Source organism: Taeniopygia guttata, chromosome 4 (assembly GCF_048771995.1).
Source record: "Taeniopygia guttata chromosome 4, bTaeGut7.mat, whole genome shotgun sequence".
NCBI classification, from domain to species: domain Eukaryota; kingdom Metazoa; phylum Chordata; class Aves; order Passeriformes; family Estrildidae; genus Taeniopygia; species Taeniopygia guttata.
Window position 1 is genome coordinate 32,011,345 of NC_133028.1, and position 17,163 is coordinate 32,028,507.

At 42.0% G+C, this 17,163-nt stretch overlaps 1 protein-coding gene across 8 annotated transcripts in view; it reads right to left on the minus strand.

The window, feature by feature from the left end:
• STOX2 (storkhead box 2) overlaps positions 1 to 17,163 on the minus strand; it is a 98,823-nt gene that overhangs the window by 58,891 nt on the left and 22,769 nt on the right. The window contains exon 1 of one of the 8 annotated variants that reach the window (XM_030271274.4): positions 11,915 to 12,775. The exons of 5 other annotated variants lie outside the window; for them this stretch is intronic. In XM_030271274.4, coding sequence (XP_030127134.1) covers positions 11,915 to 12,080 — 166 coding nt within the window. In that variant the 5' untranslated portion in view covers positions 12,081 to 12,775. Of the gene's footprint in view, positions 1 to 11,914; positions 12,776 to 17,163 lie in introns of those variants that run through there. 2 more of the 8 variants (XM_030271273.4, XM_030271278.4) reach the window with 2 other exon arrangements.

Here is a 17,163-nt window from a genome sequence, read left to right on the forward strand (position 1 = left end):
AAGGAAAAGGGATACCTTGGAGACATGATACATTAGGACCCACTTCTGCATCCTTTTCTCAGGTCAACAGCTGTCTTGAAACAGCAGTTCCGCTTTACCAATAAGCAGAAGACTTGGAAACAACTAATGCCTTGGCACCAGAGCCTGCTTGCAATTTGAATCAGGAGTTGACATTTTTGGAATGTCAAGAGTTGATACAAGAAAGTCCTGCTTAATGCAAGCCTTTCATCTAGGCATGTCACCTTCAAGGTCAGATGGCTCATGAGGCCCAGAATTCAGAGGGAAAGGAAAGGAAGGAACTGAGAGAAGAAAACTACATGAAAGGAGTAAATGAAATTACAGAAATAATTAACAAATGCTTCTTTCATAACTTCAGAAGAGAATGTGTGATGACATGAATCCTATTGATATCCTAGTTACAGGAATCTGCAATGTCTGTGTTGTTTGGAGAGATGGGATTAATGTTGCCTCTTGACCTAACAGCTATCTGCTGGTTTTCTACCACCAAAAATACCAAGAACCTCAAAACCTCCTTCACATGTGCATATATTCCTCATTATTAGGAAAAGCAGCAAAAGAAGACTGGGTGAAACCTAATGTCAGTTTAGTATTGACAATGCACACAACTTGAGGCTGCCACAGTGCAGCTCCCCTCATGCAAGCAAAGCAGCTGTCACTCCCCTAACACTGCCTGGAATCACAGGCAGTGATACGAGGCAGTGATACCAGGCAGTGTACCTGTAGTGTACCTACAAGCAAAACATCATGAGGACTGCTACTGCCTGAACCAGCTGGCAAAGGATGGGAAGCACACTGGGGGGAGCACCACACGCACTTGCTTTCTCCTTCCACTTCCTTAGATACCTGTTTGTGGTAATAGTTGGACACAGCAGAGTGGGCAAGACAGACCTGGGTCTTAACTGGCACAGCCACTCTCAGGTTCTTACTTATTGCTGGAAAAACACAATCCAAAAGTGCTATTGCATGGCAACATATACCAGAGGAGGTTTTAGATGCTTTTTTTCCTCCTTGCTGGTCCCCATAGCAAAATAGCCCTCCCAAAGTTATGCACAGCAATCACATTCATGCATCCACCTATTCAGGAGTACATAAGAGGTCAAATGCTCTGATCTGAAAAACAGGTTTGAAGCTAGTTTGCTGTTAGAGATAAAATGACATTTCCCATGGGTAACTGTGCTGTCAGACAATTTTTACACACCTATACTAACAAAGCTTGGTTTGACACCAACACACTAGTAAAATTCAGTATCACCGCCTTTTTATCTGCTTTCTCACCACTCGATCCACACCATCCTATTCAACTGCAACATTAATTAGTGAATGAATTATGATGAAACAGGCATGTTGAGCCTTTTACCTCAACTCTTTTAACTTATCTTTTCATGATTTAACTCTAATTGCAATCTACAGTGAAACACTTCACTGTACTTAAGTACACTGCTGTGGGTGTGAAAAATGGATCACTGTTAGGATAAAAAAATAACCATGAAAAGCCAAGTGTACTGTATTGTAGAGCTTGTTAGTTTGTTTCGAACAATCATCACTGCCATGAAAACTGGGTAAGATTATCATCTGGTAGGCAGAAAAAATGTATCAATTTTGAAATGAGCTCAGAGACATGCAAATGAAGGACTAATAGTCCTGATTTAAATACAGCCAGTTTAATGACTTAAATTGAAATCTAAGGGTGAGCTGGTAAAAGTGAAGCATACTTCTTGTGACCAGAACACAACATCAGCCTTCTCTGGCAGAACAGCAACTCTGCCCATGACTCCTCTTTTTGCGCTCTGCCACCATACCCACCCTTGTTTCTAGCAAACCTGCCCCAGTTTCTCTAGCTGTCCAATCTGTGGCCCTAATTCAAAGGCAGACCCCAATTAAAAGGTAGCATTACTCAGCAGTTAAACTACATCCTCGTCAACCTTTCCAGTTCTCCTGTGTAGGCAAAGAATATGTGCAAGAGAGATGGGTACGTGCATTGTTCATGGAAGGAGCACTGCTGTGTGTTAAAGTTTCCTATCTAAACAGTCAACCAAAACTTTGTGCACTTTTCCCACTAAAGGACCCTTGGGGCCTTAAGGTACATTCTCATGTAGAACCATTAGCACACGCACACAGAGCACAGGCTCACCACATATCAAATTAAATAAACTTACATAAATCATATCTGACTGTGCTGCACAACAGGCAATATGGCTGGTCACATCTGGTGAAAAGTTATTGTATGTGGCTCTAATATAAACAATACCTCACATAGCTACTCCAACCTCTTGTGAAAAGAGGTAGTTAAGAACAGGATTTTTAAAGCAAGGTTTCTAAAACATTCCTGAATTTTACACCTATGGTTGCTGAAGAATATTTCTGCAATTAAAATAATTACACAGACTGAACCTAAGACTGATTCAGAGAAAGATGCTAGCAAAAAACAAAAACTGCAAAATGTTTCATTTAGAGATGCCTACATATTTTCCCAACAAAACTGGAAGTTACTCAGAAACTGAGATTTCATTAAAGCTGGAAGGAGAAAAACGCAGAAAACCATTTCTTGTTTCTCTGTTCTGTGAAAACATTTCAGTCAAATCCATTCCTATGCAGACATCCCATGCAAATACTATTTTATGATTTCACTCTTGAAATTCAATGCTTATGGAACATTTGTATCTAAAGAGAAAGATACAGTCTTTGACTGGCCTAGTGCAAGGGGAGTAGGTCAGTGCACAGACCAACAGCCAGCCAATCTGCTCCCACCTCCTCATCCATGAAACTGCCCTGAAGCCAGAGGCTGAGGGATTGCTCGGGTCTTGGGTGAACTTTCCATGGCCACTGGTATTTGTCCTCCATCTCTCAAAACAGATGTACTGCAGACACACCCAATTTACAAGTGGAGGTTGCAGCTGTTCCAAACTTCATGTTATAGGCAATAAACTTCAGCTCTGAAATTTCTGGCCACTCTACTCACCCAGCCAGCAATGCAGTAATTACACCTAAAAGGATACAAATCTGAAGAAAACCTTGTAAAAAAATATTTCTGTTTCACTCTGTTTAAAAAAATGTTTAGTTTAAGGGCTTACATGTTGTGAAACAGGCCACAGCATGGTCTAAGAATGCAAATTCTGAGAAAAGCAGAATTTAGACTGTCCTATGAAAATGAAGAATACTACTTCACTCTAAAATGCTCTGAAAATTTAAGAGGCAAAGTTAAGTATCACAATGAAATTTAGTACATCATCTTTACTGGCTTACAGGATAAACAGTCCAATTTATAGCATTTACAACATTATCACATATTGTCAGAAGGTCATCTACAAACTAGGTCACAGGTCACCAACAGGAAATTCATAGGAAATTATGGAGGAAATTAAAAGAACACAAATGGGCAAAGAAACTAATTTATACAATCTAGGTTCTCCCAGCACAGCTTCCTGTGTTATGATGAACTCAGCTTTCATACTGAACTTTGCCTTTTCCAGGCCGCATTAGGTAAGTATTTCTGACTGTCTATTATACTCCCTAAGCCTCAAAATGTGGAGGTCAGATTCACTAAAAAGAGCCATTCTGGGGTTTTTTTTCTTTAAACAGTATAGCCGGGAAAGGAAATAGTAACTAGAAAATGTGTTTTGAGATCATTAAATGCAGATTTATCACTACTGGTACCTCAACAATGGGTGCACATGATCATTCATTGACACAAAGACCAAGAGGTGAGGACAAATACCACCCAAACACAGGAAGACATTCTCATAGTCCTTCAGTTCCAGCATCCCAGACAAACTGCACCTTGATCATGTTTGAGAAGATGACAAGTAATATCTGTGTGCCTGTTCTACTCTCGCATTAGACATGCTTTTCAAAATAAAACCCCTGGTCAGTAAGGCATAGGAATAGAGAGAGCTACAGTTCATCTAGGTTATCTGGACAACTGTTGAAAAGAAAAACTGCTGAACAGAAGCAGTTACTGCTTAATTGTCTAGAGCTGAAAGCTGAATGCACTGTACTGCCTATACCTTTAATGTATCACACAGAAACAAAAGTTAAGAGTAACTTTGCTGTCTCTCTTCTTGCTCCTCCTAAATCAAAATACCTTCTTTTTCACAATACCCAAACATGCACATAAGGTCCACAAAGGTCCACAAAATAAAAGCAGTTCAACTTCATTCTTACTCTGGTGCTTTTACACCTTATAAGATTCAATAAAGACACTGAGATATGTTTTCTCAGTATCACAGCTTGAAATTTCTAGTGAATTGTGCATTTGTAGCTATCTTCTGCAGATAGTATTTCCCACTGAAGCAACAAGAAACACTCTTATACTTTAAAAATTATAGGAATCACATAATCTACAATTTGATGAAAAACAGAACTGTTTTCAGTTTGTGAGTTGATTGACAAGGTAGTAGTGATAGCAGTACCGAATAACACTCATGTCACATCATTTACTGATGGTATTATAAAGAGGATCTCTTTTTTGGCTTGCAGGAAGTGAGATGGAAAATTCTAAGAACACAGTGTTGATCTGAACACAGGATTTCACTTGCATAACGAGGACTGCTACATTCACACTAAACACACCTATTACTGGATGTCTGTTCTTACACACCATTACCAAATCAAAGCCTGGGTTGAGAAAGGATCCTTCTTTTGTGATGGGCAATATTACAGTATAAAACAAAGGAAAAGATTCTCCTACTGAACAGATCAAAACAGAAGTGCAGAGAACTGCAGAAGCAGTTAAAAGTAGCCAGGAAAACAAAGTCAATGAGTGATACAACTGGGAATACCTCCCTCGCCTACTAACTTTCAAACCCAGTGATTTTAATCTCTCTTGGAGGGCAGGAGAAAGGAAAGTTGCTATCTTCTTTATAATGAATTCAAGCCTGTTGAAAATCAAGTTTTCTTCTTTCAGTTACCTTTTGCAGCCTGTTTAAAAGCTGCCAATACAGATCAGGATTCTGTCTAAACTAGACTGTTCTACCCACTCCATCATGCTGAACACCCAAATATACTTGCTGTAAAGCCAGGTCTTCTATTTCCCCACCCCCCTCCACAGGCAATTTGAGCAAGATAATTCCAGCACCTATATGTCATCCAAGAGTGAGAAACAAAACAGCATCAGTGGAGCAGCCAACTCAATAAAATATGCTGAAAAAAGGAAGCCAGTAGCTATAAACTATTTTCATACATTTTCATAGCTACAGGCAGTCACTTGGGAGCAACAAATTCTGGTTTGGGAAATTTTTTGCAAGTTCAATATTCAAGCATTTTCCCTAGGACTGCTCTGGTTGCTACTGGCCTTGATACAAAAAATTCTGCAAGAACAAGTACAGAAGCACAATTTTCTGAAACTCTTAGAAAAGCTTTTAACCCTTGTTTCTGCTTCCTGACCTAATTAATCTAGAAAAAAAACCTATAAATGAAAGTGTAGAGTACAAGTTCAGGCACTCAGGTCTCAGTTTCAATGGTCATTATCCTTTTTAACTCTTCTGATAAAAATTAAACCCAGTGGTTGGACAGAATTGCATGAAATATTAATTAGTTACTTCTTACAAGAGGCAATCTATATTTCTAAGCTGAGATTTACATCTACACCACCAAACCCACCAGATATCCAGTTTTGGCAATTCAGTGGTAGTTTTGTCATTTAAACTAATGGAAAGTATAATGTTTTTCAAGGGAAAAAAAATACTATTAATACTGTGTTATTTAGCAGTTCTTGCACAAGCTCTAACTTAGCTAACAATTTTGGGTCATGACTGATACTGTCTAGCCACTTCCAATAAGAAAAAGCATACATAAAAGCATGTAAAAGCATGCTTAGGGGGATCCAAGAGGAACTGTACCTGAGATTTTTTCAGCATTGCTTTACTTGAGTCATGGCCCAGAATTTGGATTTGTTTTAATGCTGTTCATAGAGATATTCTGCAACCTGCTATAGGATATAAAGCAGAGTCATGCTAAAGAACCTTCCAGAAAACTGAAAAGAAACCCCCAAATTTTTGAGGATTTCTACAATGCTTAGTAAAACAGAATCTTTCTGGTCTTCTAATTGTACTTAAATGTCTTTAAACTGTGCAAAGAATGTTACAAAGATAGTAGTTTACTCTGGAATGAACTCTCCAGCATACAAATGAAGACCTATTGTTGTTCACAACTGAACAGGTCATCAAGCTAACCCAAGGTGATCTGCAGAATCCTCACATTTCAGCCCCCTCCAACAAATAATGCATTTTGCAAAGATGTGGCTGCTATTCAATTCCAAAATGGCAAGATATTCAACACCCTTCAGGTTCATCAAGTGCTGCTAACAGGGCATAACCTCTACACCTGTGAAAGAGTGGAATGAATCAGTACTGTGTTCTGAACCCTTGTCTACTCTTGAAAGAGGAGCTTCCTGTATCTTCAGTAGTCTATCATGATACCTAGTGTGCATATAGAAAAATTACTTCAGTCACTGCACTACCAGAAAACATAACTAGAAATGTATTCAGATGCAGACTGACACTCCAATACAAATGTCAATGACAGCCTTTGGTGACTCAATCCTGGAGCATGTCTGTGCCCCTCAAGTTGGCCGAAGAGCCAAGCAAACCAGCAGAGAGAACATGGAGACTTTGAATGCAAGCAGAACAAGGGGCTAGGAAGGAAAAATAACCTGGAACTTAGCCCTGAGAGATGAGTGGTTTGAACTGAGATAGAAACGTGAACATGTCTAGGTAAGATAGGCACACACACAGTCTTCTCTTTTTTGATTTTACTCCTAGTGCCATGAAGAAAAGAGACACTCTGGATCCCCACACTCATAGGTCACAACAACCAGGAAGAGCAAGGGGTACTCAACTGCAGTTTGGTCAGCTGAACACACAAGCAGTGCTCCGGACACCGCCCCCAGCTCGGTCCAGCAGTGAACTCATGGGTATGCAGAAAATGTCTTGGTACCTGGTGGGCAAGGACCAGGCATACATGTGACATAAAACACAGGCCTGGGCACAGCACTGTATATGAGCTAATACCACACATACAACTGCAGGAATGAAAAGTGGGGCTCTACAGGAGAGAAGAACTTGTCTTTTGTATTCTTTTAGTCATGAAACAGAGGAGAAAATAAAATGAAGTAGAAACTGTGCAAAAATGACTGGTCCATGAACTAGAACCAAGTTTGTGGTCTGAAGACACAGCATACTTAGATCCTTCCCCCGTATCAGAATGTGCAGTCAGTGAAAGTTCCTAATCCTCTGTCAAGGTAAGTGGATGCCACAGGACCAAAAGGGACTGGGAAGACACAGTGAGCCCAGTAGTAACCTCCCAAGCAATAAAGCAGGCACAGCCCCTGAACTAACTGAACAGAGTGACCCTTTCAGGGTTCACCAGTTCACCATAGACTGAAGCAAAAGAGACAGAGCAGGATCCAGGAGGTAAAGCTGGTTCTACTAGCCATTGACACCCATACACTCTCAGTTTTTATTGTCCCAGCAATGGGTTTGCATAAAACGACACACAAGTATTCAGAAGTCAGGGAAGCAAAGAGATCACATTACTGTTAAGAAGATATATAGGAAGGTGTTTCTTAATACCACATTTAAAAAAAAGGTGATGCAATACTGATTATTCCATAAAATATTAATTACAATACAGCTGCTTTCAAGCTACATCTTCTTTTAGATAACTGAATTAAGGGACAGGAGAACAGAATGAGCTTTGTGTGTATCTGGCACTTCTCAATTATGTTAAACTGAGTTCTTCAGTTAATGTGCAATTATCTCCAAATACTAATCTTTAGACTTAGAGGTTCAAGCTTGAAAAAAAAATATACTTAGGACTTTTTAAATTTACTCAGATGACTCTCAAGGTCCTCCTTACTGTTCAAGGAGCTTGAAGAGTTTGTCCTAGACCTTTCATCAAACATTGCTGAAAGAGAGAATGAGGTTACCTTTTCCTCCTAACAATTTTAATTTGCATACAGATACCATCAGTTGGATAGCAGGGTTACATACTTCTCTCCTTTCCCTTCTACTTGAACTTGGTAACCAAACTCCAGTAACAGCAGGCAATACTGACACTGAATTTTACTCTTCAACTCTGAAGGACTGAAACCTCTGCACAGAAAATGTAAAGCAAAGAGCAGTAAAGTAACTGCACACTTTTCAAAGATAACCTCCAAACAACCATGCTCTGGAATAAGTTTTTACCATTGCAGAAAGCTCTTCAGACATTCCTTCATGTTGTGACTGCCACCCTAGATCACCTCCATCTCAAACTGACATGTTACCTCCAACACCAAAATTGTCAATTAAAGTAAATTAAGCAGGCTGCAGGAAAAGTTATTTCTTTCAAGAGCGTTACTCAGTTCTGGTAATATTTAATGGCTGGGTAAATCACAGGGTGCAGCTCCTCTCTCTGCTAAAACAAAATCCAGAACTTGCTTTTGTATTTAGAAGGAAAAAAGGGAAAAAAAATAGCAAGAAGTTTCCAATATTTGAAAAGCTATATATATTATTTCATTTAACTATTTGGAGATCTCCTAAGTTGCATTACATTTTAACCTGCTTGGCAGTTGCATATGATTTTTTTATTTTCCCTTGAATTAAGCAGAAATATATCGCAAACTTCAAGTATACTTCCCTCTTTTCAGTAAGAGGTACTATATACATGTAGATGAATTGTATTGGATTCAAACTTTCAGCCTCTCTTTTCACACAAGGTCGAAGCTCTACATTGTTGTAATTTTCTTTTTCAGTGTTTTTTCTCCAAGACAGTCCTCCATTGGGAAATTAATATTCTGCATGAACAATGAACTCCTTGCATGGCCTTTGAACCTAGCGGTTGCTAGGAGGCCTAAAGAAACCCTGGAGTACAGCCTATTTAATAGCACGTATCAAGAGATTATTCAGAAGCAAAACTGTGTGATTTTCTAAATTGTCTGCTTTTTTCCCTCCTTACTTCCATCTCCATTCATCTGTCAAACAATCTTTAGATTTCATATGAATTGCATCTGCATCAATTTTCTATAATTATGGGCAGTTTGTTCCCCAAGTATTGAAAATGTGACTGGCCAGCCACCAATACTGCTTCAAATCAAGCAAATATCAAACTGCTCCTTACTCAGTTTTACTGAAAAGGCTACTTAAAATCAGATGTGCTTCACCACTGTAGCATGAGGTTTGCACTTCCATTATAAATATGCTTCTGCTTAGAGACTGTATTTTCCTCATACAAAACACCATGGCATTGACTGCAGCAGCATTACTCAGTATTTCTCTGTGCTGAAAGAAATATATATAGCTTCTCCATGCTCAATTCAGGCATATTGCATATTAACATTTCAAGCTTTTTAGCATCATACTGAAGGTTGTTTGATTGCACGCATTTCCGTATTTCCCCAAGCACAGTAATTGAGGCAAAACCCCAAGGTTTCTTTCCCAGCCTCCACCCCCATTCCAAGAAATGAGGCATTTAATTAAAAGATAACCACAACAATGTTAATGGTGATGAGGTTAAATGGTTGGATAAACAGAATGCAGCCCTCTGAAAAGCCTATGTGTTTCGGGACCCTTTCTCCCCTACAACACTCTGGGTGACAAAGAAAGTATTTGTATTCCTCATCCCCACAATTTTTACACCAGTGGACTTCCTACAAATTTCCTGCAAGGAAGAGAGTTTCCTTCAAATAGTGAGAAGTGTTTAGACATAGTAGCTATTCAGCCCAAAATTAATATTTGGAAAGGCAGTGGACAAGGATCCTTTAGAAATAAATGAATGTGGCAACTATCTATTATGAGAGAACAATTACATTTCCAGATAAACACCTAACAACAACAACCAAAAACCCAACAAAACCAACAAATATTTGCTGATCTTAATTTTCATTGTGTTCTCCCTCCAAAAACTTCAGCAAATTAGTAAAACTTGACATTTGTTCTTCACCTTCAGTTGTTGCAATTGAAATCAGTACGCTCTATATTCATAAACAAGTATTCTTGGTCTGGAGATTACTTTTAAAAATCTATAGCAGATTGAAATTCTGTGCCCCCCACCTACCTCTCAAGGACACAAGTATCTGCCAACAGATGCAGGATGACATATCTGATTCTGCAGATTGCTGGTGTTCAACTGTCTGGTTGGCTTGTACCAATCTTGCCAACATAAAGCTTTCACAGAGCCAGAACACTTTGCTGAAGAATTAAAAACAAGCAAGAACCACACCACTTGGCACAAAATGCTCACGTAAGCTCCTTCTCTTTTAAATATGGGCTTTCACACTGAAAGGAAGGCCTAAAAAGTACTGACTTCAACAGATCTGACACAGAGTATCTTACAATGGGAATACCAGGACAGTCACCCAGAATAAGAAAAATCTTTGCACTATTGCCAGATTCAGCTTTCCAGACACTTTCAGGTCCTGCAGCACCAACGGAACAAGTCAACCACTCCACCAACACAACCATCCTCCTCTTCTTCAGCTGTTCAAGCATAATTTATCCTTGTTGTTTCCACTCACTATGTGACTTCCCAGGAACCAGAGCACTGACTGCCAAAATGGCACAATACTCTTACACAGGCAGATTTTTCAATAAAATTGAAAATTCATATTATTTCTCTTGTACTTGGGCATTAAAGAAAAGAACAGTCACGAGGCACTTTTTAAACATGAAAAACTAATCCTGACTGAAGAGATATGTCTATTAGAGCCAGAGACAGGAAAGTGAACATATAACTGAAAACCACAATCTTTGGCTCAACCTTTGCAGCAGAAATGGGGTGGGAGGGGACAGCAGTACAGGGCTGGAGACGTTTTCAGTAATGCTTTATAAATACCTTAGTTTTCTCCTTTAAAGGAATCTGCCAACTCAACCTAAATTGTGCCTCAGAGGGAAAACGTGCCTTTGTGATAAATTGGAATTTGCCATCATAATAATGAAACATTATGTCCTATCACCACAATAAACAGGCAGCAGAACAACAAAGGAGGTTTCCAGGATTTTCTGTCCCCGGCCCCCTCCCCACCAACATTTTCCCAAGTCTTCTTTTGAGTATTTATGAAATGCCTTAATTCCAAGGCCATTAAGATGTATTTCTGGATGGAGCAGATTCTACTAACAGTACTGAGGCTTTCCAAAATCTCACCAGCACTCCATCGGAGGCCAAGCCTCTCCCTGATGCCTGCCTTTCCCTGTGCTGTTTGTTTTGTTTGTGCTTTCTCTTTCCCATGCACAAACATGTTGGTGCAGTGTCCATTATTTCCCTACGGCCTTCCTTGAAAGCCACTGACAAATTAATATACATGCACGTGTGTGTTCCACCACATACACAGGTCCGGTCTCTTTCTACACCTCAAAAAGCAAATGCAAATGTGTTTACAGTCATTTTCACCAACACATGCCTTGCCATTGCAGAAACATGCAGCTGAAAGCCTGAGAGTCTGTAACAAGACAACTGCATTTGCAACCACAAGTAACCCTTTTCCTTTCCAAAATGGAAAAACCACGAAAACCTGATGAGTTAACTAGAGTTAACTGCATTTAAAGAGGAATGTGTGGGAGAGCAGTAAATATCCAGCACATGCTTTTACGCACAAAAGGCGCAAAGGGCTCCATGCTCCGCACATCCATTTTTGTCTGCTCTTCCACAACATAGATGCAACCGTTTCTCTCATACATTTTATTTCACTAGACTAATAGATTTTAAACACCATATTGCGAGTACACCGCTGTGAATCTTGCAGACGTACAAAATGGTGGATGTATGCTATTTTTTTTTTTTTTTGCATTATTCCTAACAACTCAGCCTCCCGATCGCAGGCTCCCCTCCGTACCCACCAACACAGCCTTCCCGGGCAGATACACATCGCGAAGCAGCCTCGCAATAAAGCTCTCTCGCATGCACAAATTATGTTACAAACCTGATGTCATGTAGCCCCGTGATGCCTGGGAAATAAAAGCTGGGGGGAAGTGCTTGTGCAGTCGGTAGTCCTTCTCGCTGCGGGACCTCATGCGATCTGAGGCCCGGTCGGAGAAGTCGGAGCTAGGCCAGGCCCGCCGCAAGGTCGTACTCCGCGTCTTCTTCATGCTGAGGATGCCCGAGCCTACTCCTCCCGCCGCAGCAGGGGTCAGGGGTGCGCGCTGCCGGGCATCAGCCTAGCGCGGGCACCGCCGGGGCGCAACCTGCGCGCATCTCGCCGCTCCCTCTTCTAGGGCGCCAGCCGCAGGTCCCTTCCTTTTTTTTTTTTTTCTCCCTCGAATGATCCAATTTTACACACGTCCCACAATGCATTACACTTCATTTGCAATCGGTCCGGCTTACAGCTCCCAGATTTGCGTGGAGGAAAGGCACGTTATGTGGCTTCTCAGGCAAAAAAAGGAATGGGGGGGAGGGGGAGCTGGAGGGGGGCTGGGGACGAGAGATGTGCAGCGTGGGAGCTCGGGGGTCCCGAACAATGGCCCAATTCAGCCCGGCCGTGCTTAGCCAACTGTGAGCCCCGACACAAAAGGCCCAAGCAAACGAGGAAAATCCCGCGGCCGCCGGCTGCGACCCCGACCGCGGCGCGCCCGGCGCTGGGGAGGAGGCGGCAGCTCCCGGCGCGGCGGGAGGAGCGGCGGGAGGAGGAGGAGGGAGAGGGAGGAGGAGGAGAGAGAGGAGGAGGAGGGAGAGGAGGAAGAGGGCGGGCCCACAGACGCCTCTCCGGGCCGCGGGACGAGCGGATGCAGTCGCGACTCCCCCACCCGCCGCCACCGCCGCCTCCTTCCACCTCAGGCCCGCGGCGCCCGGGCGGCCGGCGGCGGCCCGCGGCCCCCGGCACCGCCGCGCCTCGCCATGGTCGGCGCCGGCTCCCACCCGCCTGTCCCCGGGGCTGGATCCCGCCGGCTCCGCGCTATGGAGGGCCGGCGCGGGGAGGGAGGCCACCGGGGAGAGCGCCGGCCGCTCCGCCCGCCTGCCCGGCCCGCCCGCCGCCTGCCCTCCGCCCCGCCGCGCACGGAGCCGCCGCTGCCGGAGCGCCGGGCGCCGCGCCGCCGCCCGGGCTCATGCCACTCCCGCCGGGCCCCTGCTGCTCCCGCCGGGCCCCGCGCTCCCCCGCGCGCGTACAAAATCCCCGTGCACGGCAGGGACGCGGCCCGCTCCCGCTCCGCCTCCTTTCCGCCCGTCCTTCCTTCCTTCCTGCCTGGCGGCGGCAGGGACGACGGAGCGCCGGGGCCGGTGCGCAGCGCTGGGTACCCCTCACCGCCGCGCTGCGAACACGGATAGAAGCGGGCAGGGCCTGGCCATCGGCCCCTTCGGGCGCCGCTGCCGCCCCGGGCCAGGCGCGGGCGAATGGACACAAGCGAGGGAAGGGCGGCGGGACAGATGTGCATCCCCGGGGCACCCCTGCGCAGAGCCTGCGGGGCTCACCCGCGCATCCTCCGCCGCCTTCCCCCATCGGCGCCTGAAGAACCGGCTCTCGCAGGAGGGCCCAGTCAGCCAGACCGCCACACTGAAAACCCACCACACTCCACGAGGGGTATCCAGGACCCCCGGGCTGCCCCCCTCACTGGCGGGAAGGGGGTTCCCACCCTCTCACAGTGGTTCGTTCACACATCTGCTCCCAGGGCACCCTCTGGAGTGGAGCCTGGCCACCCGGGCATTTTTATGAACTCCAGTTAACCAGAACCGTGCAAAGGGACTCGGTTCCTCTTCTGCAAGACAGCTCTGAGCACGCTTGGTGTCAGGTGCTGCCACCGTTATCAACGGGGACAACTGCAATGCAGGGATGTGAAAATGTTGCTTTTGCAGCTTTGTTAAATTACTTATATATTTACATTTTTATAATTAATCCTTCTTACAGTGGTTTGTGTCACGTTTCTAAGAGCATGGAAAAACACACGACTGTAATTTTCTAACTGGCAATTTTCCATAGTGGTGAAACAGAAAAAGGATGACCATCAGTGATCAAACTTAACACCAAAGCCAGTGGACCATGAGATATTATCCCTTAGCTGCCTTGCTGCTTGGCTATGGGTTAGTCACTTCAGCAGCCACCTCAGCCCATCTGGCCACGCTACTGCGGGTAGCACACACGCCCCAGAATTACTCAAGTGTTCGTATACAGCAGTCCATTTCATAGGAGAATATATAAGTTAATGAAACTCAGCAAGAAAGTTGAAAGCTAAATGCTACGGGATTCTTTCTCATTCAGCCTCATCTTTTTCCAACTGTGAAAAGCTATCAGGAAAGACATGTTTCCACTGATGCTTTGTATACTGGTAGCAACAGGAAAAAATTAAGATGAGAAAAAAGATGGCCTAGAGCTCCTCTAATAAAAACATAAGATTTTCCATAATGAAACTTACTCATCTAGCAATTTACTCATCAGCCTACGCAAAGATTATAATAGAGCACGTTTTCACCCTCAGACCAGAAAAACCATAGGAACTTTTAGAATCATTCAATTTTTCTCCTTGAAGGCTGAGGTTGGGGTAGGTTGGTTTGCACTACCTAGCTAAGTCAAATCTAAAAAATTTACCTATTTTACCAGATATAGAAGCAAATTAAATTCCATCTAGGAGTATAAATTCACATTGCACTATCTGAACATTGAATGAATGATGGCTTTGCCTTTCCAGTAGTCAAGAAGTGGTTGAATATAGCTGGCCAGCAACTTCAACTTATTGCTGAGCTAAACTCAACTTTTCTGCTAGTCTAGACACAGCTCTAGATATCAATCTGTTCCATTAAGAGATGACATGAGACAGGAGACAAATAGGAATCAGCAATGAGGAGGAAAAATGAGGTCGAAATAGAAAGACAGAACAAAGCAGGACAAACACACACTCACAACAACAAACAAGACCACAGTGATCTTTACACCGGCTTTCTGTATAATTATTCCCAACTAAAATAATCTAACAAGTATCAAATAAAAAAAGATCCGATGGCTCTGCATCTGCACACATCCCAATTCTTTTCAAGCAATTTGCTGTGCACTAATGAACTGGTGACAGTGCACAGAAGTCTTTCAAGTGGCTTTAACTGACTTAATTTGTACACTTCCATGAATTGTCATGAGAGTAATACATTACATATAATTAACACATGGTATCGTCTACTTATCAGTTGTAGGAATTAGAGTGGTTCATAGTTTTGAGTACAGATAATGACCCATTTTCATTGTGTGGTAATTTTAAATGAGTAATAATTTGCTCCTACAACTATGAAAGGAGGAGGGAATGAGAAATAAGCAACTATAATGGTTTGACCATCTAGCAAGGCCAATTTTCCCTTCCCACATGTGGGGAAATCTGTTTAAAAGCAAATTTAAAATGTCTCAGTATTAAGACATTGTTCCTGTGATCAGCTATAGTTCCTTTTATTAAATCTTCTCACAGTTATCTTGTTTGGTTTCAGCTTAAAGTCTACTGACATGGTATCTGAAATAGTACTCCTCTTTGAAGAGAGGAATTCAGAGCAAGTTTCCTCCTGCTCTTGAATTGTTTGAAGTCAAGTGTTGTTACTGGGATGAATCAAATATATAATTAAAGACCAAGTTTAAGTTTTGGATGTTTTGTTTGGAATAAGAGCTAGAACTTTGAGTGTAATTGATTTTTTTGCTTCAGTGGCCAAACTGAAATAAAACTATTTTCTTCATGTGATCTGAAAGATAAAATTTGAGAGCTTAAAAAAAAAAGAAAAAACCAAAAAGAGCAAACAAATCCACAACATTTTATTCCGAGACATTCCAGGTTTGTTTTTTTTTGTTTGTTTGTTTTTTTTTTTTTAAATAAAGGAAAATAAATTTCTGGATTCATATAGCTATGTCAGAGCAGAGTAAGGAAAATATTCTCAGCTATGGAAATCATCTAATAGATTATTACCTTGCTAGAAGTAAGGAAAAATTCTTCTTTCAGGCATGAATTATAGTAATAGGAATCTGAACACTTGGTAGTGATGAGAAAAATTGAGATGGTGGCAAAGCTTGGTAGTTTTGCGGTTTTTTATTCATCCCTAATTGTTTGGAGGGGGTTTTGGTTTGGGTTTTGATTTTTTGTTTGTTTGTTTGTTTTGGGGGAGATTTTTTGTTTAATAAGGGAAAGGTTAAACTCAGAAGCTTTTTATTGAGAATCAGATAAAGCATTCATTTTTATAATTTGGTATTTAAAGTCCAACAGGAACCATCTCTATCTTGCATTATTAGAGGGAAAGGTGATGCTTGGATAAAGAGACCATAGAGATCATGGGGAAAAGGTCTGAACTAAACAAAAATTAGGCATCCTGCCTCATTCATAACCTTATCAGGAATTGGCAATATAATAGTACATTTCAAAAATATAGATTTAACATTATGAATCTCAAAAAAGAAGCTTAGTTCCATGTCAGACATTACAAAGGATTCTTATATGTTCAAACACAACCCTCCTTCAGTCCAAGTTTATAAGGAGCCTGAAGTCTTTTGGAGAAAAAATTCAAAATCTTTGCTTCTGAAAATCTGTTTTATCTTTTAGAAAAACAAATATTACTAAGAATATCTATTGCATGTGATCTTCATAAACACTTACTAGTTGTTGAGCAGGCCTGTTTCCATTTTGTAGATGGAAAATGTATAAAAGAAAAGGACATAACTTGCCCAAGAAAACTGTAGGAAATCAGTGGCAAATGCACTGTTAAAACTTTGGGACCTCAGCTCCTATTTCAAGGTTTATTTTTCCTTATCTGAAAAATAATTATGTAGCAGAGTACAATACGGTGAGCTGTATATATATTTCTCTGCATGTATATGGCAATTGCTCACATGTAATGTTGTATTTCAAGTTTCAGCTGGGACTACCTTTTTTTTGTCCTCCCTATGACAAACAAGTTTCCATAGGGACAGCAGCAAGCTTCAGTAAGAGGGTGGGCTGGTGTTACTGCCTTAGCTACTTCCTTGACTTGGGGACTAACTGCATGAGGTTTGTCAAATTAAATAAGCACACAAGACAAATACTAAAATAAAAAAAGGCAAAATAATAGGACATGCAAGGAAGAAATCAATCTCCCTCTTCACTAAGACAAGCTACACCTCTAAAATAATTTTCTCTCAAACTATGCAGTCAAAGCCTGGGTTCTCCCTTAGTCTGTCACTACCTTGCCTATTGCACACAGCCTGATCTGTCTGCCTCACGGAGGAAATTAGAAGGGCTTCAC